Source organism: Lipophrys pholis (assembly GCF_963383615.2).
Source record: "Lipophrys pholis genome assembly, chromosome: 11".
Classification (NCBI taxonomy): domain Eukaryota; kingdom Metazoa; phylum Chordata; class Actinopteri; order Blenniiformes; family Blenniidae; genus Lipophrys; species Lipophrys pholis.
In genome coordinates, this window is record NC_137631.1 from 12,904,945 (window position 1) to 12,931,293 (window position 26,349).

The 26,349-nt window shown below is 40.5% G+C and overlaps 1 protein-coding gene across 4 annotated transcripts; it reads left to right on the plus strand.

Annotated features, from left to right (window-relative positions):
- The first annotated feature begins 434 nt into the window (after positions 1 to 434).
- On the plus strand, positions 435 to 24,987 carry LOC308116897 (LHFPL tetraspan subfamily member 3 protein-like). 4 transcript variants are annotated; one of them, XR_013935801.1, is made up of 6 exons: positions 567 to 1,516; positions 19,589 to 19,825; positions 20,095 to 20,241; positions 22,561 to 22,589; positions 23,651 to 24,485; positions 24,527 to 24,987. XR_013935801.1 is itself a non-coding variant. In XM_080475399.1 (5 exons), the coding sequence occupies exons 1-4, from the start codon at positions 1,090 to 1,092 to the stop codon at positions 22,575 to 22,577; spliced, it is 828 nt and encodes a 275-aa protein (XP_080331525.1). In that variant the 5' UTR covers positions 479 to 1,089; the 3' UTR covers positions 22,578 to 22,589; positions 23,651 to 24,987. The 4 variants fall into 4 exon arrangements, 2 of the variants coding, with proteins under 2 accessions (XP_080331526.1, XP_080331525.1); XR_013935800.1 differs by lacking the exon at positions 20,095 to 20,241 and having other exon boundaries at positions 435 to 1,516; XM_080475399.1 differs by having other exon boundaries at positions 479 to 1,516; positions 23,651 to 24,987.
- Positions 24,988 to 26,349: the final 1,362 nt, after the last annotated feature.

Consider the following 26,349-nt stretch of genomic DNA (forward strand, 5'->3'; position numbering starts at 1 on the left):
ATGAAGTGTTACATAACCTCCTGACAGCACAGCAGCATGAAGCCCAGCAGTCTTGGCTGCCCTTCCTGCACAGCAGGTAGTACAGGGACAAGGAGATGTTACACACACACACACACACACACACACACACACACACACACACACACACACACACACACACACACACACACACACACACACACACACACACACACACACACACACACACACACACACACACACACACACACACACACACACTGAAGATGTGAAAATGGGTGTTGCTCAGTGCTCCTGGTTTGTATGAACATTAAAAGTTGCGCTGGTCTTCCGTCAGTTGATTGGATGTTGACGCAGCGTTATCACGCACAGAAGGTGTGTGTCACCGTTTGCACGAACAAACGCGCATCACGGGCTGCCTCTGCGTCTGCCATCTGTACCCTCCCTTCCTCCCTCCCCTCCTCTCTCTGACTCCCAGCATCCCTGACAACCCCGCGATGCTGTCATAAAAAATAAATCCCCGTCTGACGATCCCGAGGGGGGCTGTCGTTCTTTTATTTTTTTTCCCTCAATGGTATAATTGCGGCAGGTTGCGTTGATTTGCAATAACGCGGGGCCTGTGCGTTTTTTGGGCGCGACCATTCGGGGGAGTGCTCATTATTATAGGCGCTTTCTGGTTCTGCTCAGGTTCATACGTTGCGCGTCACATGTTTGTGGGGCTGTAGATCGACGTCAATAACACAGCTCCCCGTCGGCCGGAAGGTTTTCCAAGGGCATCGCGGAGCAGCGATGCGCAAGTCTGACGGCCGGACGCGGCTTCAGTGAGCGGGTCGAGCGCGCCTCGCAGTGCGGTGGTTCGTCTTCATCTCCAGGGCTCAGGCAGTCTGCTTCAGACGCTCACTTGGTTCGTTGCCTGCTTTTCGGATGCGACGTCATGAGTTGATCGCGCGCTGACAGATGTTGTTGCCGTGTTGCAGTCGCGTCGCTCCTCCGATGATTCCTCTCGATTCTGTGATTGTGAGAGAAGCTCCGTCGATGTGCTAAATGTTAAGGCGTCGTGCTGTGCTCGAACAGATCGCAACACTCGTTTAGTATTCGGGATTGCATAAGATGATACCTGGATCTGCCGCATCAATGCTACCGTCTGCAGAAGCTGCGAAATTGTACCAGACCAATTACGTCCGCAACTCGCGTGTCATCGGACTTTTATGGGCCATCTTCACGATCCTGTTCGGCATCGTGAACGTGACCATATTCTCACAGCCCTATTGGATTGGGGATGGGATGGACACGCCGCAGGTCGGCTACTTCGGCCTCTTCCACTATTGCATTGGGGACGGAATCTCCAGAGAGCTGGCCTGCCAGGGTAGCTTCACGGAGTTCGCCGCGATCCCCTCCAGTGCGTTCAAGGCCGCCTCCTTCTTCATTGGGATGTCTATGATGCTGGTGGTCACCTGCATCGGCTGCTTCAGTCTCTTCTTCCTGCTCAGCACATCCACCGTGTACAAGATCTGTGGCTGGATGCAAGCAGCCTCAGGTTAGTGGCTTCACTGTCTGCGCTCGCAGGGTTATCCTCAAATAATCTGCATTTGAACATATCGAACATTGTTTTCTTCTCATGTTAAGTTTCCAAAACCTCACAAATCAAAGCGTCTGCGTTACATTGAATGAGTTGGTGAGATTGATTAACTCGCAACAGATAAGGTGGAGAAAGATCAGGAACTCTACTGGAGCTGTCAGCCATGGTGCTGTCCGTGGTCCTGAAGAGAGGATAGACAGCACTGTATTCACAGGCCCCATCCATCACCTGTATGCTACAGGTGAAGATACCTTGCTATTGAATATGTGTCCATTTAACATATTTTAGAATACACATGTGATCAATACTGAGAACCCCAGGGCATGGGTTTTACCCTCCTTTGGTTGAGTGAACCTCATCCTACATCTACAAACCCACAGAACTCTCTGTATCTTGTATGGTTGAGGTTTTTGTTGGTTTCCTATTGTTTTTTACGCTAAGACATTCAAGATATTTTTTTTAACTGCTTTTGGGATCCTTTGGCCATAAATACATTTATTGTGGTGGTTAGATGTAGTCAAATTGAGTGATCTATTATGGAGACTGCAACTCAGATCTATTGCAGTTATGGTTATATACTAAAGCTTATTTCATATAATTAATTTGCCTTTATTATGCATAAAATAAATTCACAAAAATGTTTTTTAATATAATTATTGTCACTTTTACCTCCACTTAGTTTTTTAAACAGAAACTCGTAACTATTTAGCCAAACTATTAAAAACTATTAGCTAACAGAATGCTGGGGAAAGGCATATGTCCTAAGGCATTAATAGTGCTGATTTAATTTCCAGCTTGTACTTGATTGTATCTAACATAACTTGTCTGTTTCCACCAGATTTGGATGCAAATCAGGCTTATTAATTTTGGCGGCTTTGATTTATTGTCATACCACCTGTTTATCACCTCCAGAGCATCCGCAGTTGTCAAAACTGACAAGTCATTCTGTGCAATTAAAAATTCTTTGAAAATCATGAGTGAAAAAAATGATAAGTCTGATAACTCTAGCCAAAGGAGAAAAACAAAAAGCAGAAGCATGCAAAACACCAGTGGAGCCATAACAAAAATACATAGCAGTATCAGCCATATAGCAGACAGCTCCAATGAGCAAAGAAATAAAAAGCCCGGCAGTACATTAACATGCACATGTTACTTAGGCCTTTGGTGAGTAAACAATATGCATTGTGCTCGTAAAACACACCTGCATCATCATTGCGGATGGGAATCTAATCCACTGAAATAGAAATTAAAAAAACAAAAACAATACTGCCTGTGTATGAGTGTGAAGTCCAACTGTATTTCATTTACGTTGAAAACTACAGTTCAGCATGATTAAAAGACATGATGCAGGGAGTCCACTTAAAGACCTTGTGAAATGAAAATTACACCATCTTGGTTTTCCATTTGTGTCGACCTGTTCCTCTATCCCTCTGTTTGTGCCAAATATTTGTTAAAAGGATTATTAGTGAAGTGTTACTTGTGTGAAATTATCTCCTTTCTTTCCCTGTAAAACAGTGTCAACTGTCTGATGACTCATCCTGCTTTCAAGGGCGTTTTCTAATTTGTCATTCAATAGAAATAATAAGAGAGTTTTGCCTTTGCCTTGTTCTGATTTTGAATATCAGCTTGAACTGTTGTGATTGTGTAATGCTGATTTAGCATTCTTAGCTCCTAAAAATGGCAAATGTAGGCATGTTTTTTTTTAGCAGATATAATGTGAAGAGACACATAAATTAAAAACTGATTGTTTCACATGATGGTTACTACTTTTACATACTTTCTGTTGTTGCCAACATTTGCAGAAACTTTGATGAAACACGTATGTGTTATTTTGTTAATATTAATTCCTTACACGTGTTGCAGTTCATTTCCTCTGAAATCTTCATGTGAAATGTCAACTTTCTTCACGCTGATTAGTTATTGTCCCCAGTCAGAAGAATGTGTATGTGTGCTTCTGTGTGTCACTGAGTAGATGATTAGAAATTGTCGCCGTCAGTGGTTCAGCTGCTGCTGGCACCATTTCGTCACTGTAGCTGTGGTGACCAGTGTGAGTGTCGACCTCCATCATTGGAAGCATCCAAAGTAGTGCCAAACATCAAACGGCTCAGCTGCCTTGCTGGGCAAAACTGCCACCTTCCTGCATACAAGCAAAAGAAGGGGAGTTATTTGAAACAGGTCCCGCGCTGTGTGTAATGCTGGGTTGAATCAACGCAATAAGCCCCTCTAATGAGGAGACCGCTGGGCTTTGTGCTTCCGCAGCTCAGAGATGAAAGAAGAAGCCATGAAGAGAGACCCTGACCACGGAAAGCTGGTTCAGGGATGGCTAATGAGCAGGTCTGCTTAGCTCTGTCACACTTTATTAAACTTAGCTGAAGGCGTTGTCTTCACTTACTAGCCCTGCGAACAGATGACAGGCGGCCCGCCAGCGTCACCTCACTGTCATCTGATGTTCCGCCGTAACAGTGATAAATGGAATACGTGCACATAAAGAGAGGAAACATTGGCGTATCTTTATCGCTCTCTTTCCCCTAATGATTAATTTGCACCAGTAAACATTTTTGCGACAAAGTATATTTAATGTCTCCAGAGATAACTTGTTGTCATCCACTCCTGCTGTTGCTGCAGGTCCAAGGACGTAAATGACAGTCTGTATTCAGAGCACCAATCTTTCTGTCTGCTTCAGCATGCGTCATTATCAACCTTTTTCCCCACATGGCAATTTTTTTTTATAACATCGTTTTTATTTTGCTTTCGTTTTTTATGTAGATTTATCTTAGGTACTTGGCGGTACAGTGAGTATGAAAACACAGCATATAACAGTAGCATGCCTCATTGAATAAAAGAGCTGTTCAGACACACTATCTGAATATCAAGGTCATACAATGTGTCAGCCAAGTATACGTAATTTAACGGATACGCTGCATGCCACTTTTGTAGCTGCTTTCATAACTCCCCTTGGACCGAGGTCAGAAGGTTGTGAATAAACACTTTACATACAATTCACGCTGCTGCAGCGAGCGCCTCTCCCAGCGCACAAGTGAGTGAGAGCACGCACACATCACCGGCCGTCGCCAGGAGAACTTTTTTGTGAAACTCCAGGTACAAAGACTGAATGTTTGATGAGAAAAGCAAACCACTAGGACCCATTAGAAATCTGAAGCACGGCCAAACAGAGCTGAGTGCAGAAAGTGTTCCACGGCATCCATCCTGTCCTAGATGGACCCGCATCCTTCTTTTGCTTTCCTCAACAGAGCTATTTCTGTCTGGACATCTGCTGAAGTTCATTGCATGCAGATGTAAGAAGTGTGTGTGTGTGTGTGTGTGTGTGTGTGTGTGTGTGTGTGTGTGTGTGTGTGTGTGTGTGTGTGTGTGTGTGTGTGTGTGTGTGTGTGTGTGTGTGTGTGTGTGTGTGTGTGTGTGTGTGTGTGTGTGTGTGTGTGTGTGTTCCTTATTTCTGCTGAGCTGAACACAGTACAATACTCCATGACGCCCATTCTTCTGGTTTCTTCCACCATTGCTGCTCATTTTCGCCCTTCTTTGCATCTCATCCCTTTTTATCTGCTCAAGTCTGTTCACCACGTTCTTTCATGGATAGCTGTACAATGTGTGCATCTCTCTCTCTCTCTCTCTCTCTCTCTCTCTCTCTCTCTCTCTCTCTCTCTCTCTCTCTCTCTCTCTCTCTCTCTCTCTCTCTCACTCTCTGTCCTGTAACTGCAGTTCTTTAGGGGTCTGTACACCAATTAACTGGGAATACAGTGAGTTCAGTCATAATTACCTCTGTGTTTTATGTACTCTCTGTGTAGTTTGCCACACCAGCTGCCAGCTTTGTTTCTACACAGGGTGATAATGTCTCTTCTTAAAAAACAGATATGAGTCATGTGTGTGTGTGACTAAGCAAGGTGTGAGCTTTGTAAAATCAGCAGTACAAATGTGCAGACACACGGTGGCCTATTCGGAAAGACTGGGCTGTTTTCAAAACACTGCAAAAAAAAAAAAAAAAAAGGTCAGGTTTCTTTTTTGTTTATTTAGCTATTTGCTTATTCGGTTGTGCAAACATCCTCAAAAAAATTTAAAAGAAAAGATTTGCTGTAGAATTCATAGGCAAGCAAAAAGGACTAAACTGGCCTGAGGAGCATCCTCTGCTTTTTCTTTGATGTGTTTGGTAGTTGATAATGGAAGTATTAGTTATTCTGCAGTGGAGACTCTGCACAGCCCTGGACTGTCTGCAGCATTGGCATCCTTTTCCCTGGTGATTCTCTCAAGGAGAGAGAATAAACTTTATGTGCATCTTTTTCACACATATTCACACAAGACTGTAACATTTGTAGATTCTTATATATTTCTTGAGAGGTTTAGAATGCTGTGAGAGAGTTGTTTTCATACCAACATAAATCCTGGAAACATCGCAAGCCGAACTCTTTCTATATAGAAAGCTACTTGTGTTTCGCGTTTTATTTCTTTGTGTAGTTCAAAGAGACATTTACTACACATTCTCTGCTTTGTCTAGACATTTGGGGAAGACGTGGGGACGTATTTATTCAGGAATTAATCATTGTTTTTGTTACATGGACAAAATACTCCATCTCCTGCTCAACCTATCTGCCTACAATAGTTTGTAAAAGTAAAAACGTCACATCCCTTGTCCCAGAGCTCAAAGCAAAAGATGATTAGATTAATACCAGATATGATAAGTAGAATTAATAATACTACATACATGAGCATGTTTGGGACTTTTATGCCACCCCCTAAGTTTCTGGGGAATGCTTTTTCCCAGCACAGTTTTATTCTTTATCATTTAAAAGTATTACTCATTTCATTTTTATAACGAGATTGTAAAGTTTTACAATGAGATTCAGTGCAAAATAACAAGTCTTTTTATATGATGACAGCAGGTAGAAGAACCCAAGTACAAACCGAACCAGGCAGTCAGAAGCAGTTTGGGCAATCTGTTTTAGAGATATAATAAAATATAATACCGTGTGCAATGCTGGGAATGAAACAATATACATTCAAACTAAACTTCAGGCAGAAGAGTGACTGAAGAATAGCTATCTGCAATTCTATTGAGGGGGGGGTTGAAAAAACCCCCACTATATATTCTTTTTATGTCACTATGTGCAGCAGTGTGCCGCAGCGGAAAAATAGAGCTGTCAGAAAATCAGCTAAAATGGGCTTAAGATAAAAAGGTGGATGAAGATCAAACGAGCAGGATAATATCATCAAAACCTTCAACCTTCGCAGAGGGAGAGCAGTGAGAAAGGACGACAAGTAGATAAAGGGGAAAGATGGGAGTAAGCAGCATAAAGAAATAAGCAGCAAAGGGTCTGCAGGTAAACAAAATGCAAGGCAAGGACAGACAGCAGACAGAAAACAAACCAGATAACAGAGGTCAAAAAAGACATACTGATCTATTATCTCTCTCTCTCTCTCTCTCTCTCTCTCTCTCTCTCTCTCTCTCTCTCTCTCTCTCTCTCTCTCTCTCTGCATTTTTCTCCACTGGTCTATTACTTGTATTGCAAAGTTTGTCCCGCAAGGGATAATCATTCTATACTTGATCGTTGAAAGTTGAAGTAGAAAGTGGTTTATCTTGGCATGAGAGGAACAGTCACAGCTTTCCAGTGCAGCAGCAGCAGCAGCAGCAGCAGCAGCAGCAGCAGCAGCAGCAGCAGCAGCAGCAGCAGCAGCAGCAGATCAGCTCCAGCCCTCCAGAGTTAATGCTGCAAATGAGCACATTTGTCTAGATACCTATCAGGCATTTTATTAAAGCAGATTAGTGTGCGACTGAAGGAAAGACAGATTCTCATCGTCGGGCTGCTCGCTTTGATTCCTGCCTGCTTGTATGAACATTTCCGCCTGCCTCACATAACACCATGCTATTCCCTCTGTAGATGTTTTGGATGTGCATCATTTGTTTTATCCATATTAACAGGTGCCCATCCTTACCAAGGGCTTGGCTTGTTTTTGGCCACATGGGATTTTTCCTAAATAAAAAAACACTTCCTTCACTTGTTAATACAAAAAAAAAAAAATCCTAAAGCAAAGATTTGCATATGAATAACAGTTTTTTTAAGTCAACGCGAATAAAATTGCTGTTTTTAATTTAATAACATGGAGCCATGTTTCCTTCATAATACCCTTGATTCCAGAATAGTAAAGAAAGAGTAAACCTTTTTGCATCTTTTTAATGTATTGCACATTAAGTTTCACTACTTTAATAAAACAATATATGAAAAGTGAATTATTTTAAACTTATAACATAGAGCTATAGCCTAACCATTTTTTCCATTACACATTATTGTGAAACTTGCGGCATAAAACACAGGAAAGACATTTGATCTTATGAAATAATAAAAAAAAAAAAAATTAAGTATTGTATTTTTTATGTTTATGACTTAGAAGCTAAAATTACAAAGAATAAAACAAGAAAAGGTTTGAAATATTTCAGTATTTGTGTGATGAGTCCGAAATACTGTATAGAGACGAATTGAAGATTCTATTACAGTTTTTTTAGATGAGCCTTTACTGCAACACACCTGCATGCTCTGTGATGTGCCACTACATTGATAACAAAAGAATATCTTGTTATTTGTTGTCTTGATGCAGTGTATTAATCCAACATGATGTTTCAACAGTTTCTGATTATAACCTGCAGTATGAGGATTTGCTCCATTGAGTCGGTGGCTTGTGGCAGTTCGGAGCTTGCTGGTATTCTGTGAAGGAAAAAAACTGGTTAATTCAGTTTTCAACCGCAATCCAATGTACATTTTATAAAAACAAGACAGGGAGTGTTGTTTCTACATAGCATTATATATAAGATATGCATTCAATTTTCAAGCCAAACAGTGAAGCACAACATATGAGGCGACTTTCTACTGTTACTCCAAAGCCTTTAGACATGAAACCCGAGAAGGGAAAATAATGATTTCTCTCTCTCTCTCGGTCCACAAAGTGAAAAACCGGGCTCACGATGAGTTAAAAGAGAAAAAAAAAAAAAAACCTCTTCTTCAGTTAGAATAAGCCTCAGATATCTTTGGCTGAAATACACTCTGGCTGTGTGGGCTCGTTGACAGTCGGTCAGGCGGTAAAGGGAAGCGATGACAAGTGGGCCAGGAAACTTTTCACAGCTTCCTAAAACTGAATGTACTGACCCCCAAACCTTTCTTACTCAATTAGATAACCTGGATGTACAACTCTGTCATGTTCCCTCACTGGGTTTCTTTGTGAGATTGTCTTTCCCGTAACATACACATATCGATGAGAAACATACTTGTGGCTGTCATCATGTTTTCTCATGTCTACTTAAGGTAATTTACGTTCAAATCACCTCATCATTATCACTGTTCCATCCCCCAATTTTTGTAATTAGGAAACACACACAGACAGTTGAACCATCTAATTACAGCCAGCAGGAGGCAACAGGCAAACTATCATCGATGCAGCTCACAGTCTTGCTGATGCTGGACTGAAGAAGGATGAAACATGGCTCCATACACTATCATACACATTGCAGAGACAAATGATTTGTATGCATGTAATGTGCTCCTTTCAATGATTGATCATGAGGGACACAGAGACACAAATCTCTCTAAAAAGACTTTCCATTGATTTAACGCGGGGCCGTCGATTTATTGTAAGAAATCCCAAGATCATGCTTTGGCACATCAAACAAAACTGATCAATGCTGATGAATTATCCCACACTTGGTGAGCTTGTACATAGCACCGTGTTGAATACTAACTCTTAATGCCAGCCAAGTCATTGTCATGACTCGCCCTGTGTGTGGTGTCCCTGTTGCCCTGCGGGGTGCGGAGTATAGATTTGCCAGAGTTAATCCAGGTGATGTCAAAAGTGCCCTGACGCAGGCCACAGCTCTGTCGTTGTTGGGGGTGGGGTGAGGATGTTTATTTATTCCACAGTGATAGAGATGAGATGGGACTGCAAGGACAATGTGACCCATGTTTAAAAACTTTCCCTGCTGTATGTAGAGATGCATAGGTACACTATCAACATGATCAGAGTGCTTCCATTAAGTTCAATCGGAGTCTTAAAAATGTGAGTAAACTTCAAGAAAGGCTTTATTTCAGTTGAAGATGTTATGTTTTATTGTTTAATGAATTATAATTTCTTCTTGAGACTTGATATTGGAGTTGAACTTAGTCATCACTTATAATTCTTTCAAATAAACATGCCATACATTGAAAATGGATTTCACTCATGAAGTGGCAGTTTTATTGCTTCAGCACTCTCAAAGTGCTTTACTTAAGGTCACATTCACCCATTCATACACACACACACGTACGCACGCACGCACGCACGCACGCACGCACGCACGCACGCACGCACGCACGCACGCACGCACGCACGCACGCACGCACGCACGCACACACATACACACACACACCAATGCTGATGTATATGAATATGCCTAGGCCTGTTACATAAAAGCACATAAGATGATATACTTTCAAGATTGAAATACCTATCTTCAAACTGTGTTGATGTTTTTAAAGGCATAACACTTAATCACTATAATTGCATAGTGGTGAGACGGATATATTCATGCGTGGACTGTTCTTAAATGTAATAATAAGCTACTTGTATTACACATAAAAACCACAAGTTTCTCGTCATTTTATTCAGTTGCAATATTACATTTTAACAGTCACATAATAATGAGTGAATATAACATATATCAGTTTTACTATAATTTTAAAGTAAGTACACCGGCTGTATTCAAGCAAATGATTGGAAAAACCTTTTCCAGGGGCTACACAATAAATTACTCTGTGTGTGTGTGTGTGTGTGTGTGTGTGTGTGTGTGTGTGTGTGTGTGTGTGTGTGTGTGTGTGTGTGTGTGTGTGTGTGTGTGTGTGTGTGTGTATGTGTATGTGTGTGTGTGTGCGCGCGCGCGCGCGCGTGTGTGTGTGTGTGTGTGTGTGTGTGTGTGTGTGTGTGTGTGTGTGTGTGTGTGTGTGTGTGTGTGTGTGTGTGTGTGTGTGTGTGTGTGTGTGTGTGTGTGTGTCATCTCCAGCAGCCTACATTCAAGTGATTCCACCCTAAAGCACTATTATGTATGAAGGGGCTAGCTTAAGGGAGAATTTGGGAAAGTGTGCATATTTAATGTGAATTTCATGTTTAAAAGATAAATGGGAAAAAAGAACAAAAAAAACCCCAGCAGTAACCGCATCAGTACTGGGTGGTGCTGAGCCTCAGCTGCTCAGTTTGTCCACCGACTATGTTCAGCCGAATGCTCACTGTTGACTGTAAGAGCAGTCCTGGCTGTTTGCCTCCATCCTCCCTGAGCTGGTGGCCCCTCAGTATTTTCATTGTGAACTCAAAAGTCTCTTTTGATCCTTGTTGCCCTTGCCAATCTTTATCCTCTGTGGAGGTACAGACCGCATCTGGACCTGTTACATAAGCCCTCCACCCCTGCCCACCCCCCTCCTGCTTCTCACTGCGGTTAACGCTACGCTCCTCCCTTGATCCCTCCTCCCCTCTCTGCCTGCACCCTCCAGCTCTGCATACCCACCTTTGCTTTCCCCTATAAGGTGATATTTGATTTATTGCAGCAGCATCTATACCACTCCTGTGTCACTCTTTTGGTTACTTAGTCACCGGATACTTTCAGAGATTCAGACATTCATGGTCAGCTTTCTGTGAGGCGTTTGCAGTGCGCTCTTCTTTCTAAGACCAACTTCAATCGGGGTGTAATAATGAGGCGGGGACCAGATGATCTATTTAGAGTGAGAGAACACGCTCTTTGAATAGACAGTCTTTCATCAGACAAGACAGGATAATACATGTCTTTGGATACAGGATGCCAAAGCATTACATCTTCTCCTTCCTCTGCTGTTAGATAGAGATGCCTCGCTTTTTTTTTTTTTTTTAACCAGGCACCAATTGATGCTGTAGTGGTTATCACTCATGAATCACAGTAAGATTATCCTGTAGTCCGTTGTATGATTTCTGGCCTGGGGACCTATCTGTGTACGTTTGCATGTTCTCCTTGTGTGTGCATTGGTTTTCTGGTCTTGTACTCTTCAAAAACACATATTTTAAATGAATCGGTGTCCCTAATCTTCCCTTATCAGTGTATGAATGTGTGTGTGAGACTTTCTGTCTTTTTGTGCTTTCCCCGTGACGGACTGGAGACCTGTCCAGGTACTCTGGCATTTGTCTATCCTGTGATCAGCTCCAGCCTCCCACAACCTTGAGTTGCTCACATTGTTATAGAAAATGGATGCATGGATACACTGAAATGGATGAAAATCGGAACACTTACACTCTATTGGTTGATTGTAACATGCACTCCTGTGAGTTTGCCTTTTGAAAGTGACAACATAGAACATTTCTGCAGAGGTCTGTCCAGGCAAAGAATAAAGATGATGTGATGAAATAAGCCATATCTTGCTCTTCCTAACCCTTTGAATTGAACTGATAGGTAAGCTCTGGGCACTATGTGCTCATTGTGCAGAAAATTGCTGAAGATGTTGACAGACTGGAATTCAGAGGATGCCTTGGAGCGAGTTGCTTCCCTCTAGCAACCGTCGAGTCTTGCCAGCAACTGAAGCAGAAATAGATTTGGAATGCAGACAGTCCATCTCAGGAAATATTTTCCTCATCGGTCAGGAGAGCTTGTCAGAGTCCGTTTCAAAAGTTTCTCTTCATGCAAGTTTCCACTGCATTTTAAACGCTTTGGAATATGTTTTTTAAAGGAAGGTCTTTGATTCATGTCTACCCAGCTGTCAATCCTTACCTCATGTTAATGCTACTAGAAAGCCTCCTTTTTTTTAATCCTCTGATCAATCTTGTAATGTAACAAAGTGTCTCTATAAGGACTTTCACTCTATTTATAGCCTCTTTTCTTTGTTCTCTTTCTAATAAACCTGGACCATGAAGCAAACTAATGTGGTCACACATTTACACTCCATTTGCCCCCACTATGTGGATCATTCACTCTTAATTGCCCCATTTATCTAGACGTAATTATGGTATATCATTGTCATGGATTTATGCCATCTTTCTTCGGTGCTCATCTTTGAAACCAGAGAGAAGTCTTCATTGTCTGGTGCGAAGAGGAGGCATTGATGCTGCCCATACTTCATTAGAGGATGGACCATCAAAGGAAAGATTGGATTAATCAGTCCCATTGTACATTCTCATAATGTGACTGGAGAGCACACAGAGTGGGACACTGTGGCGTGAGTAAAAGCTCTTCTGGTTAGGTTTGAATTGCGACCAATCAGGTCATCCATCACCATCACATAGATATCAGCCTCAGAAAAGTCAAACGGGATGAGCCACAGTTAATGTTGAGGTTTGCTTTTCTTTTCTTTTTTCCTGGATCAATGCATAACAATTTTTCTCTGTGGAGAAATTGCACAGCAGCGCCTCACAAAGCTTGAATTATGAAAATGCTCAAGACATTTGTAGAACTTTTTTAGTTTTCTTCAAAATGGTTTCACAGTGTTCACAGAGCTCTCAATCCGATCTGAAAAACTTATCAGAATGTTCTGAAAAATTAAATTTGATCATGTTGACCTGTGGTCTTTAGAATTTTGTTACAGTTGTTTACAATCTTGTTGGTCATTTACTGTCTTCTGATATGATTTTTGGATCCATTTCAAGACCGTTGTAATTTCAATTAACTGTCAGTTTATCTGATGGCTTGGCACTTTTATCTCAGAGGAAGAGGATCCATGGCTCGGGTCCAGGTCTATTCTCACTGCGCATACCTCGAGTTTCTACAGATGCTCTGACTACCTCCAGCAGGCCAACAAACATGAGAATATTGGTGTATCCAAATTGCCTGTCTGTCAGTGTGTGTTCACTGTGTCTTTGTTTGGACTTTGATACACTGGATAAAGTTCTGCAGAAGATGGATGGATGGATTTTTCGAATGTCGGGCGAAAACTTTGCAGCATTCATGTAACATGGGCAAAGTGTCTATTCATTGTGATTCCAAGTGAAAATTACGAGTTGCACCTCAGTGAGATTGGAGATGACGGCAGCTGGAAGTGGCAAGGTGTTGCGATGACTTGTATTTGTTGGTGCAGTAAAGCGTGTACACAAAACTCAAACCGTTAATCTTCTTTTGACGGAGAAAGTCCACCAGAGCACAGACAAAGCTAAACCATAAAACTTGCAGTTCCTAAAACTTTAGGCTCGGACTGCTGCTCAAACCTGTCTCTCACAATGTGGCACAAAGACTCTGGGACGCTTGTCTCCGGTCTGAGTCATCTGAATGCTGATTGCTCGGATGACTCTGCCACATTGGGCCTCAGCATTGGCGGGAGACTCGCTCTGCCTGGAGCTTAATGTTGAGAACTGCCACGATAACAAGCATCAGGGATAAACCACATCTTAACGGCCAGTGGATCACATTACTCACAGAAGAGCTATCAACAGCTATAGCTTTCGTCTCTTTGGACCTGAGTAATATTGCTTTTTAAATCTAAATTATAGCTTCTTCGTCAATTGTCTTTCCTGAGCATTAAGAAGACAACAAAACGAACCATTTCATTTTAAATAAAAGACTTTGCTCTCACTCGGGTCACCATTTCACCCGTGCGAGTGCAACTTCAATTACATCAAAGCAAACTTATCGATGCATATTCATTAGAAGCCCTGCTGGGATAAACACTCGGCCAGAACGTTTGATCCGATTTTTCTTTTTCTGCTGACCTCAAATTACTGCCTCACAAGCCAGAAGGGAGACTGTCAGTTCAGTAAACACGTTATTTTATTCATCGGCCCCAAGATGTATCACAATGAGAAAAGACAAATGATCCTCAGCACTGAATGTTTGGGCATGTTTAGCGGGATGCACATGGCAATATATCTGTGCACATGTGTGACTATGTGTTCGTGTAGAGGATCTACATCATAATGCTGTCCAAGACGACACCGATTTAGATGCGTGTATGCATAATTAAGTTTGCCATAATAAATGAGGAGGAATTGCAATTCACAAAGGACAGAGGGAGTTTGGAAAAGTACAGATTCCTTTTCATGGCTTCTTAGTTCTGTCGCAGATGTGTTAGTGAAGCACTCCATAGTTTATTTCCAAGCACACTCATACCTACAGCTCCACACAACACCAAAACAGATTACAGTTTTTCCTTCTTTGTTTGCAAACCCGATATATACAAATCCAATCAAGTCACTTCTTTGGAGTTCACATTGGACCACCACCCATCTTCACCACCTTCAAAATGACACACGGAGATTATCAGAGGCAATGGGGTTCTGTATCGATGGGATTTGCTCGTCTCTTAGGGAAAATGGGCCAATAAGCTCCTGACAAATCTACTGCCATACCGTTCTGCACCATCTGCCGGTCTGCCTGCTGACTTTCCTGTAGCCCAGTTTGCACCTAATCTGCTCTACCTACAGTCTCTTATGTAAGCTGCTGTTAGCCAACATGCATTTCTCAGTCCAGTTTTTGCATTTGTGTCATCAAGGTGTTCCTGGGAAGCAAGAACAAACTGAATGAATACAAGAACTTGTCTGTTTGTCTGGAAAAGGCAGAAAATAAATGCTGAGAATAGCTGAGCTGAGAGAGTTCCAGCATATAGCATCCAGTGCATGTGACGTTCACATGGTGCTGGGTGCCTGCAAGCGGCCACACATGGGAATGAAGCATAGCACAGGCTCAGGCTCCCGCCATCACTTCCATTCTCCCCCATACTGTAATTCTGAGCCTCGCCCTGCCATATAATCTGTATCCCCATGCCTCTGTGCCTGTCTGCTGCACCCTCTTCTGCTCTCCCAAGGGAGCAGGGGAAAGATTGGGAGAAGGGCAAAGCCCGAAGCAGTAGGATAATGCTGTCAGTTAATGTGGTGGTCTCGGCTCCAACTGACAGCTGCTCTCTGTCAGGTGTGATCCTGCTGTTTTCTTAGGCTCTGGATTGGGAGCACGTCTATTACTGCAGTATGAAGTTCTGCCTCAGTGCAGTACAAGTGGGAGAAACAAGCAGATATACGGGGTAATGACATGTTTGTTTGGGTAACACTTCATGTACCTCAATTCAATAAATGGTATTTCACACTCTTCAGTACGGCTGTAATCTAGTTTAAGCTGCAAAGGAACGTAATCATTACTCAGTCTACAAAGAGCAAAAGACGTCCCAGATGAAAATTAGCTTCTGCTCACATACTTGTTCATTTTCTTGTTTTGTGCCATAAACTCTCCATAAAATAAATATACAATTATCTATAGAAAACAGCACCATTCTGCTATTAAGAAGATAAAACTTTGTTTGCACAATTTGTCAAAACATTACATTACGGGACAAAAAGCAGAAGATTTTTTGACATTTCTATGCAAACTGTTTTCTGAGTATTCCAAAGTCGGATTTACTCTATCGGCAACAAGTGAACTGTATCAATGCATCACTACTAGCTATTTATATTTTAATCTCTGAGCCTCTTTTGCTCTTTTTGTTTCAGTACAAATGTTGAGTTTCAAAATGGAAATGGAATACTGAGGGATCAGCACACACTGTTCAGGTGATGTCGTTTATGAACCCAATTTAAGTGAGGGCTGTTAAAAAAAAAAAAAAAGGTTAGATTTTCAGTGTGTGTTAGTACATTCTCTCTGACTCAGTAGATTTGGAATGAAACTTGATTTCAAGCACCATTACCTCTCAAATTGTTAAAGATTCAATTGAGATTGTTCCGTGTTTGTGAATAAAAATCCGAGTGTAGAAAAAAATAAATAAAGAGTTTAAAAGTGCTGTTATGTAAGTGATGCAGTGCTGGATGCTTTTGCTCTGCTGTTGTGGTGTGTAGTTATGGATTAGTTGACTCCAGGCTTTCTGTTACAACGTGCAGTGGGGACAACTGCTCCTCCTCTTTACCACAAGCTGGTTCTGGAAACAAGAGTGGCATATGTGGCACCCTCTGTTGGTATAATCTTGGCCCGTGCGTCCCTCCGAGATGATTATCTGCAGAGGCAGGCTTTGGAATAGATTGTGTTCAGTCGCAACTGTGACAAAAAAAATTCACTGCTTGTGTGGCTTTTGTTTTTTCTTTGTCTCCTCTCCCTGACGCCATAAGCATTTGTCTTTTTTTTTTTTCAGTATCCTCATTCTCTTTCTCTTTTTTGTCTTACTAGCTCCAGAGCGTCTCGGAGTCTTTTTTCCTCGCCTCATGAGTCTCACTTTTATATTCATGATTGCATTGGAATAAACCAAAAGCTAGCACAAAACCCCGAGCAGCATCTGGAAAATCTTGTGCCGCCTTTGTGGTAAATGTGTCAGGTGGGAGGGAGAGCAGTACCACCACAAAAACATTACTTGTCTGTCATTGCACCCCATCTATTTAATGTGCATTATGCAGAAACTCCCCATCATGTGCATTCATATAGTGACAGTTGCTAATGTTGCAGATTGGTTACAGATAGATGTTTTTCCAAGGGAAAAAGTTTTTGTTATGTAAGTGTGCGGCAGGCTTCTTCTGGTGGGGGCGGTGGAAGGCTGTTAGAGAGCTTCAGGAGTTGCAGCAGTGGCTCAGGGGACTTCTTTTCCCCAAGACATTATCTTCCTTTAAATTTGGGAGATGAAATCACCAAAAAAGAAGAACAGAATTTATTCTCGGTATAAAGATTAACTAAAATTATGAAATTAGTTTTAATGTAAAACGTTGAATGGAACTGTGCCAACATTTACAGACTATATATCACAACTTAGCAGGTATTTGAAATGAAAAACTATGGATCCCGACAACTGTTTACAATGTATTCTTACAGTATAATACAAAAACATTGTGCATTGGTATCACATATTTCAGGTTATACAGAATTGTTTTACTTCAAAAAAATGTGAACACTGCAGCAAATGCTTAATCATGCAATAGTTCCATCTTCATATGGATATTAAAACCAGCTCCATGATCATGAAGTTATTCCTTTTTCATTTCCATTTAAATTAAAAATTAATACAAAAACTGTAATTTGCTTTCTTCCTAGCAAGCCAACCTTTTCTGAAAACTAACTCACTTTTATTTAAGCATCTTCTCTCAGCTCCTAATGGCCATCAGTGGATAACCACATATTGACAGGACAGAACATGTTTTCTTGACTGATTCAGTGGCTTTTTAGTTCATGTCCAAGTGGACACGATGACAAACTCCACCTCCTCAGAGTCCTTTTTCATGTGCTTAAAATTTTTTTATACAAATACATCAAAATAATAAACGTTATTATCAACTCAGATTTAGCTCCCCAGCTTCATCGTTGAAGCCGCTACATCAATTTCTATTGTCATTTACTGTTTGGTAGTGGTCTGACAATGATGATTCCCTAAAGGAAAGACAGCAAGTCAGACAAATTGTGGAGGTTTAAATATAATCTAGGCTGGAATTGCTTTTCAATGAAGACTCTGCTTCTTCCATAATAGTCCCCTCAATGGTCATAATGTCATAATGTACATGACAGCCTCAGTGACAATATCTGACTGGAATCAGACTCTAGAGGTATGTTTGACAGACAGCAATGCTAAAACATATGTGGGAAGAGTGGCACAGGACACTATCACGGCATGTCACGGGCTAACTTAAGACTATCTTGTGTGAAACGAGCTTGTCATTGGAGGTGATGCCCCGAGCCATCAAAAGGCACATACTCATTCATTCATAAATCCAAGAATGCACTTCAACCCTGACATAGCTGCTAGAATATAAAGATTTTCTGTTGCTTAATAATGAACTCCTTCTGGCTTAGCTTTTAAGTCCACCCATGCAATAGAATAAAAAATATCTAAAGGTTTCTGCACTACTGCTGGTTGTAGATTTTGAAGAAGTGTCTAAGTGTTGTGCCCTGGATTTTCCTGGGTCTACTACAGATTTGAATGTGTTTAGTGTGTGCTCTGACCCTCGGCTCTACCTAACAGGGTGTATGTATCTAGGGGTTTTACTCAGTGCTCTGATAGATACTTGGCTTGTCTATTGTCTGTATGCGCTGTAATGCAAGAGAACAGATTGTTTTCACTTTGATTAGTTTGACTGTGAGGAGCTACAAGTAAGCACAGCGACCCACACACTTCCTTAAGAAGTGATTATATAAATAAGTGATGTGAAGGCCTGCAGAAATTCATAAAACATGAGTTACACACTTGAATAGTGTTGAAGACATGAAACGATAATACACAAAGAAACAGAAATCAGTGACAAAACATTGAAAGCAACCAAGTGTTTGGGGGAAAGAGTAGGAAGTCTTAGTTTATTATTAATGTACGTTGCGCTCTGGATAATTTTGCAGTCAGCTTATTTTTCCTGGTCTTCCACTGCAGCACCACCTCAGAGAAGCTCATTGAAATTGAAGATGAGAGAATTCTTTTTTTTTTTTTTAACCCTTCTGGGCAAAAACCAAGACGCACAAGGGCTCTCAGTTTTCTTGCACTGTTCTGCCGCAGTATTACCTTCGAGAAGAACCTCTTCTAAATGGAAGATGAGAGGAAACCAAATGGAAGATGAGTGGGGTTTTTTTTTTTTAACCCATCGGGCTGAGGTTGAGGTTGAAGAGGTGCAAGTTAAAGTCTAACATCATCTCTACTTTAAACTTCCAAGAAGGAGTGATGGCTGGGAAGTCCATGAAGTTGTTTTGAAATTCAAGTAATTTATGTGACAGCAAGAAAATCCCGGGCAGTTTTTGAGAACATTTTATGGTTTGAGAGAATTTACCCCTCTCTAAATCTGCCACTGCTGCTGTAGTTGTTTACTGTTGGTTTTATGGCTCCTCTACGGCCACACATTGTCTAGACACAGCCGAGGGAATGAAAATCAATACCATAAATGCAATAAACACATCAAAATCGACCAAGGGAAGAACACAATGCTCGAGATTGTGAAGCACTTTCAAATGATCATCATTTCTCTGTTTTTATTATCACTTTTTCTCACAAGATGTTATTGATTATGAGTACATTTTTCTCTATGAACTCATTTACAACTTTCCTGTACTTGCTCACTTCGTCCCTGATGTTGCCACCATTTCTTACCCATTTGCCACCTCATTTCTTCTCCTTCCAGGTGTCTGTCTTGTGCTGGGCTGTATGATCTACCCTGATGGCTGGGACAGCGATGAGGTTCGGCGGATGTGTGGAGAGCAGACGGATAAATACAGCCTGGGGGCCTGCTCGGTGCGCTGGGCTTACATACTGGCCATCATGGGCATCCTGGACGCACTCATCCTCTCTTTCCTGGCCTTCGTCCTGGGAAACCGTCAGGATGGGCTCATGACAGAGGAGTTGTTGGCTGAAAGCAAGGGTGAGGATGCATTATACAATCAGATTTTAATGTGACTTTTGTTATTTGGAGAACTCACTCAGTGTCCGTGTATCACTAGTCAGGACAAAACCTTTGAAAGTAGCAACCGCATGGATACTTAGCAGCTTGTGAAAAACAAAACAAGAGACCCTAATCAATGTTTATCTACCACAGCAAGTCAAAATATATCAAATCTGGTCATTGATTTTCCTAAATATTTATCCATGAATCTTTATGTGTTATACTGTATGTGCGTTTCATCTGAGTAGGAGGAAGCCGGAGCTGTTCCTCAAAAGAAGAAAACGACAGGTTCATTTCTGGATTGGTCACCACTCGATCGCTGGCTTACACAAAGAAACCAACGGGCAGCTCACAATCATTAAATGACCTGTTATGCAAGTCTTTGGAATTTATGGGTAAAAAAATGCTAGAAATATATAAATTCTGTGGATTTATGTCATAGAGTGGGACAGAGGGAAATTGATTTAGGACGGTGACAGAATTTTCATGATCGCTGTCTAACGACACCACCCAGCATGGCCGCTGCTACAGTTACTAACAACCAATAGAAATGTGGCAGAAAATGATATGGTGACGACTTGACAACAGAAAAATAGTTTGCAAATTTAAATCTAAATTCATTCTCATGCTAACATCTTACCCTGCACAGAAACATTACAAAAAACTACAGCTCTTTTCTGCGAGCTCCATTTATTTTCTGAAGCCACCCATGGTGTGCATAGATGACTTACAGAATCTTTGTTGTTTGCTTGCATACTGAAGTAAGCTGGAGCAGTCATCAACTCTGAATCAAGGGAGAATGTTTGCATGGGTAAAACCCGTGTACACAAAGGGAACATTAGCAAACTCCACATAAATGCAACCAGTGCCAGAAAACTTCACAAGCTTTCTGCTGTGACGGTACAACCATCTAAAAGTTCTAGTTTTATGAAATACTCAACTGGTTTTTTTAAGTTGATGTCATAAATGGGTGATTGATTCCCAACCCCCCCCCCCCCAAGTGTTTCCAGCAAATAAGAATAGTTCATCATTTGCTTCAGAAGCACAATCATTTTACCCTGACTCTCAGAATGTTGCAAATAGAAAAGTGCATACTCATTAGAAATGCGATGGAGCGTGTTCTGATCTACCAAATACATTAGATGAGCTGACTCCGTAAATTACATTCAGCTTGTGTTTCGGGCAAGTTTTGAAGTAATGAACTTTGTGATGCATCGTCTAAAAGTAGCCAAGCTAAATTTAAAAAAAAAATCTTGAGCTGTATAACAGCATGATGAAAGGAAACCTTTCAGTCTTTGTGGGAATAATTAGTCTGAAAAATAAAAAACCATGACAAAGCAACTGCACTGAAAGAAATAGCTCTTTGGATGAACACAATAAAATGATTTCCATCCAACAAAATAGACCCTTCTTGATCTCATTATATGAGTATTTGAACCATAAAACATAAAATGAAAAAAATAAAATTATTCAACAAGTAAATATGTATCATCAAAATAAATTACTATAAATGATTGCGATGACTTACATTTTGGTTAATTGACTAATTTAAACTTTTTCAATTTCAATAACTTGAACTCAATATTTATACATCTGTAGAAAATAACCAGTAAAACTCTATATTTTCCACATTATAAGATGTAGAGATATAAGATTAATATGTTAACTAAGTCATTAAAATATAATATAAAGAAGAGATGGATGGATGGATGGATGGATGGATGGATGGATGGATGGATGGATGGATGGATTACTTCATACAGTTCATTTTGACTTCTACTGGCTTGTCGCTCGTTTCTCTCACCAAATGAATGAATTCAAACCAGACATTTAACACTACATTTTATGTTACAACTACATAGTTGATCTTTGGTGAACCGGTTCATGCTCTTGCCTTACAGTGGGAATATTCCAGCTTTGAGACCTTTTAGATGTCTTTCTGTGGAGTTTACATCACCCTGTGTACGCTTATTGTTTTCTCTAAATACTGTCCTCCAACAGTCCAAAAGCATGTGTTTGCAGTAAACTGCTCACATTAAATTGTTTTAAATTGATAAGTGGTTCAAGTGACGACTTGGCTGGCCATTACTGATTCACCAATGCACACTATATGTTAATCTGCATAACTTTCAAAGCTCTGCACAGTAATGTGTAAAATGACCTGAAGCCATGCTTTGTATTATGTTATGTAGGCCACATTTGATTTGTTTTAAATATGAAAGAAATACACTATGGGCTATAATCTTTAATCGACTGTAAAAGCAACTTATAAAATCATAATGTCCTAATAATGCATTCTTCTGATTCAACTTTTAATTGTGAACCTCTGGAGGACATTAATGGCAACAATTACTGTGTTTTAACTATTTATGTCCAGTCAAAGTCATCAAAAGGGGAAAAAAACTAAATTAACTATCAGCATATTCATCAGTCAATAAATAGCCTCTTTGCCAGCCCTGATGATGTACCACTCCTTAGTTTAAGGCTTTGCTCAATCTTCCATTGATGAATAATTCACCATAGCTCAATCTGTCTTTCAAAGTACAACTTGTCCCGAGTGTCATCTAGTGGTGTGCATGTGTATTACACCCAAACTGTGTCGATAGTACATTTATTACATGTAGTGCCTTTTGAGTGGAGTAAACAATTTAATATGTTGATTTTGCCATATTGCATATTTTCCTTTATTTTTCTGTTTTCTTTTTTTTTTTCAGAAGGAGGGAATGCCTAACCAAATCTTCAGGTGAGTAGAAGCAAACAAAAGCTCAAGAGAGTCATATAACAATAAAACTAAGCTGAAAACAATCACAGATATACATATGTTATCTATTTACATTTCTTCTTAAAATATACAAGTATTCAAGATGAAGTATTAAAATTGCTCAACATTACAGGATAAGGCATTGAATTACAAAAAAGTACATGAATATTGCCAACACAAATCTTGTATTTGTAGACATTTTGAGGACGACCTTCAGTGGGCATATTTGGGGTCTGAAAGAAATGAGCCCTAAGACTTAAACAATTACAATTTCTAAGTATACACATATAAAAAACATCAGGCTAAATCAAGCACTGCGAACTAACATCAGTCAATAAATAAAGAGATGAAAGTGACAGACCTCATGTAGGGAAGTGAGAGATGACTTACAATCCTGCAGTGGTGGAAGGAACTGCAAAGGCCTGCAAAATAAATATAAGGAAACCAATGATAATTCAGTTATGTGCATCACAGGGGAATAGAGATGTTTGGGGGGGGGGGGGGGGGGGGGGGGTACAGTTACAACAGTTGCAAACTATTTGTAAGGATTCAAAATGTGTTTTGGATTTAAAAATGTCTAACTAGTACTGGATAAGAGAGTTTATAAATGGCAACATCTGCGAACAACAATATCATTCAGAAGCCGGGCATTCCACCAAAATGTAGATAATCGGGGGTCTCTGGTACAGAATTTGGGCATCTTCCCACACTCTGAAAATCCCTGATATATAGCGAGTGTACCGGCACCGATGCATTAACACAATGACCAAAGCCAACACTCTGAAGCACAAATCAACAGTACTGTCACTAAATCCTTTTTGCTCATATTTCTTTATGTTAGCGAATAGACAGACAAAACAAACAGCTTTCAGCCAGGAGCATAAATCCTAATGAGACTGACTGAGACTAGTTTGAGACTTTGTTGAACCATTTCATCAAATACAACAAGGAACCGCGCGCCAGTATAATGTTATTTTCCAAACTAATGTGCTTCTTTTCCAACACCGAATCTAGGACAGACGTGCTGTTTTTCTCTCTTACAGATTCCTGAATTTCCTTGTGTCTGTTTCCATGAAATATTCTCAACATCTACTTAAAGGAGGGAGGCAGTCCAGGTCTGTGGGGGAGAGGAAAACAACCAGCCAGCCTGCCTTTATCTACCTGCCAAAAATCCACATAGCCCACATTTGGAGTCTCTCCATCCCGTTCACCCCATGTTACCCCCAGCACTTAAATGTGTCCACACGGCTAACCCTTGCACAACATCGCATAGACCATGGCAGGGGGGGGGGGGGGCAGAGACTGTTATCCTGATGTGACGTAAATGGACTACCCACTACCTACCTGAGAAGACACAGGGTTTTACATTTGCGGTGTGAGCACAGACAAAAACACGAAACGTACACATGCATACACGTCGGCTCACACATAAACATCTGTACATTGAAAGAGAACATATACAAATTCTGTAATTATAAGTATTACTCTATGTTAACACTTAGCTTTGTGTGTCACCGTCAGAATGCGTACCATGTTTTATTTGTGGGAAAAAGAAGCTGCTCATTTAATGTTGCATTGATGTAAATCTATTGTGTTTATGTTCAAACAAAAAAAAAGAAAGGTTTGGGTTATGTTTTTCTTCTCTGCTTAAATGCCTCTTTGTTCCTCTTCAGTTACTAGAAAGAAAAATATTTTAGACTGTTTTATAAAATATTATCATCCAAAAGAGACACTACTTGTATTACAAAGTCTGTACAGTGAATATTTAAGATGTTTTAGGACTTTTAACAAAATCTATTCAATGCCCTGCTAGCTAACTTTGCACAGTGTTTCAGTTTGGGAAGAAATCTAATGTTTTATAGTTTGTGCATCTACACTGTGATAGTGGCTATTAGGACTGACTGCTGCAGAACTCTTAGCCACTGCGTGTGTGCGTGTGTGTGCGTGTGTGTGCGTGTGTGCGTGTGTGTGTGCGTGCGTGGATCTGGAAGAGTGCATGCAAATTTGTGAATGTTTGCGAGAGACTGAGTGAATCAATATGCCAGCCTCACACACAATTGTCCTGTTGTGTAGCTTAATCTGTGTCTCTGTCTTCATCTCCTTCGGTTTCTCTCTCTCTTTAATGACATTTCTCTCTTTCGTTAGTTGGGACGTACAGGGTAACGCGACAGAGTGTGAGGATGGCGTGAGGAGTGCCTGTGCACTGAACACACGTGACGATGACTAAGTAAGGCCTGTCCCAGCCTCACCTGTGGATATGTTCTGTGTAAATAGATATTCTGTAGATATTAATTAGAAAATATGGACAAGGTGGTAAACTAACATCATTTAAAGAGATTCATTTAAGAATATATGAACACTTAATAAAGGTTTTCACTGTAAAAATCTGTTTGTCTTTTCATTCAATTATTAGGGCCAAATTATAAACGGGATTATCACTGTTGTTATTAATATTACATAAATGGTTCAAATAGATTAGCCTGACAGGGAGAATATCCAAGATCTCCCTTTACTTGCATGTGATGTTTATTAGAGACTTTAAAATTGACTGATTGTGCCTTTGTCCTGTGATGGACTGTTGATCTGTCCAGTCAACACTACCATATCGGCTGGAATCAACTCCAGCATCCTGCAATCTGAGTTGGATGAAGTGACAAAGAAGATGGATTGGATAGACAGAACATCAATATACTTTTTTGAGTAACTCTTAAGTAATGTTTAGGACTATGTGCTCTCTCGTCATTCTAAGAAATTATTATTGTGGAGTTCGTTCATCATTTCACAAGTCCTAACTCAAGGTTGGCGTCCAAATATGTCTTGCAATTTTCTTGTTTGTCAGAAATTTTCAATCAAAAACTGCAACTGATTTGACATTCTCAGGACTCAGACGGATTGGAGCGGGTCCCAGCTCCCAGAAGTTAGTGTACACCCAAAACCAGTCGCCGGTCCATCACAGGCCAAACACAGATAGGCAGACATACTCCCTTATGGACATTTTAAGGTGGCTGATCACTTTCACACATTTTTGGAATGTGGGAGGAAATTAGAGTATCGGGGAAAAAACAAGGACAGGGAGAGCATGCAAACTTTCAGAAAAGATTCAGAACGGAGATTCTCAATGTGAGGTGAGAGTGATAACCACTACATGACTGTACAGCTCATTTTCTGTATTACATAAATATAATGTATGTAAAATTAATGGCTATACTTACAATTAGTTGATGTATGAGAATATTGTTATGCTGTTGAAGTTGAGGTGTGCAAGGTCACACAGCAAACTTTGTCTAATGCATGCCTATGTGTATACCAATATAAAGCTTTTAAAGAGTTGAGCTCAAAGAGTTCAAAAAAAATGTTTTAATGTAATCAATTATAACATCACAAAAAGTCTTTACAACAACAAAAAAAGATCCTTATTATGTGGTTGACTTTCCTTAAATTTAAAACATTTGATTGAGAAGTCATACGATATTTTAAGCCCGACTTAAAATTCCTGCCAACACAAGTGAGAAAAAGCAGTTTTCTTTAAGCAATGAAGTGAGATTATAAAAGATTAAGCACTCACAAGTCACAAGTCACAAGTAATAACAATAGCACCGTTATGCAGGTCACATGCCTCAAAAGACACAAAGAAAGTTCAAAAGAAAAGTGGGGAATCGTTGTTTCATGTAGAAACTGCAACAGAATAACCACCTTTCTACCGATCTTGGGAGGTGGTCAGTGGTTTTATGGGTTTTCATTG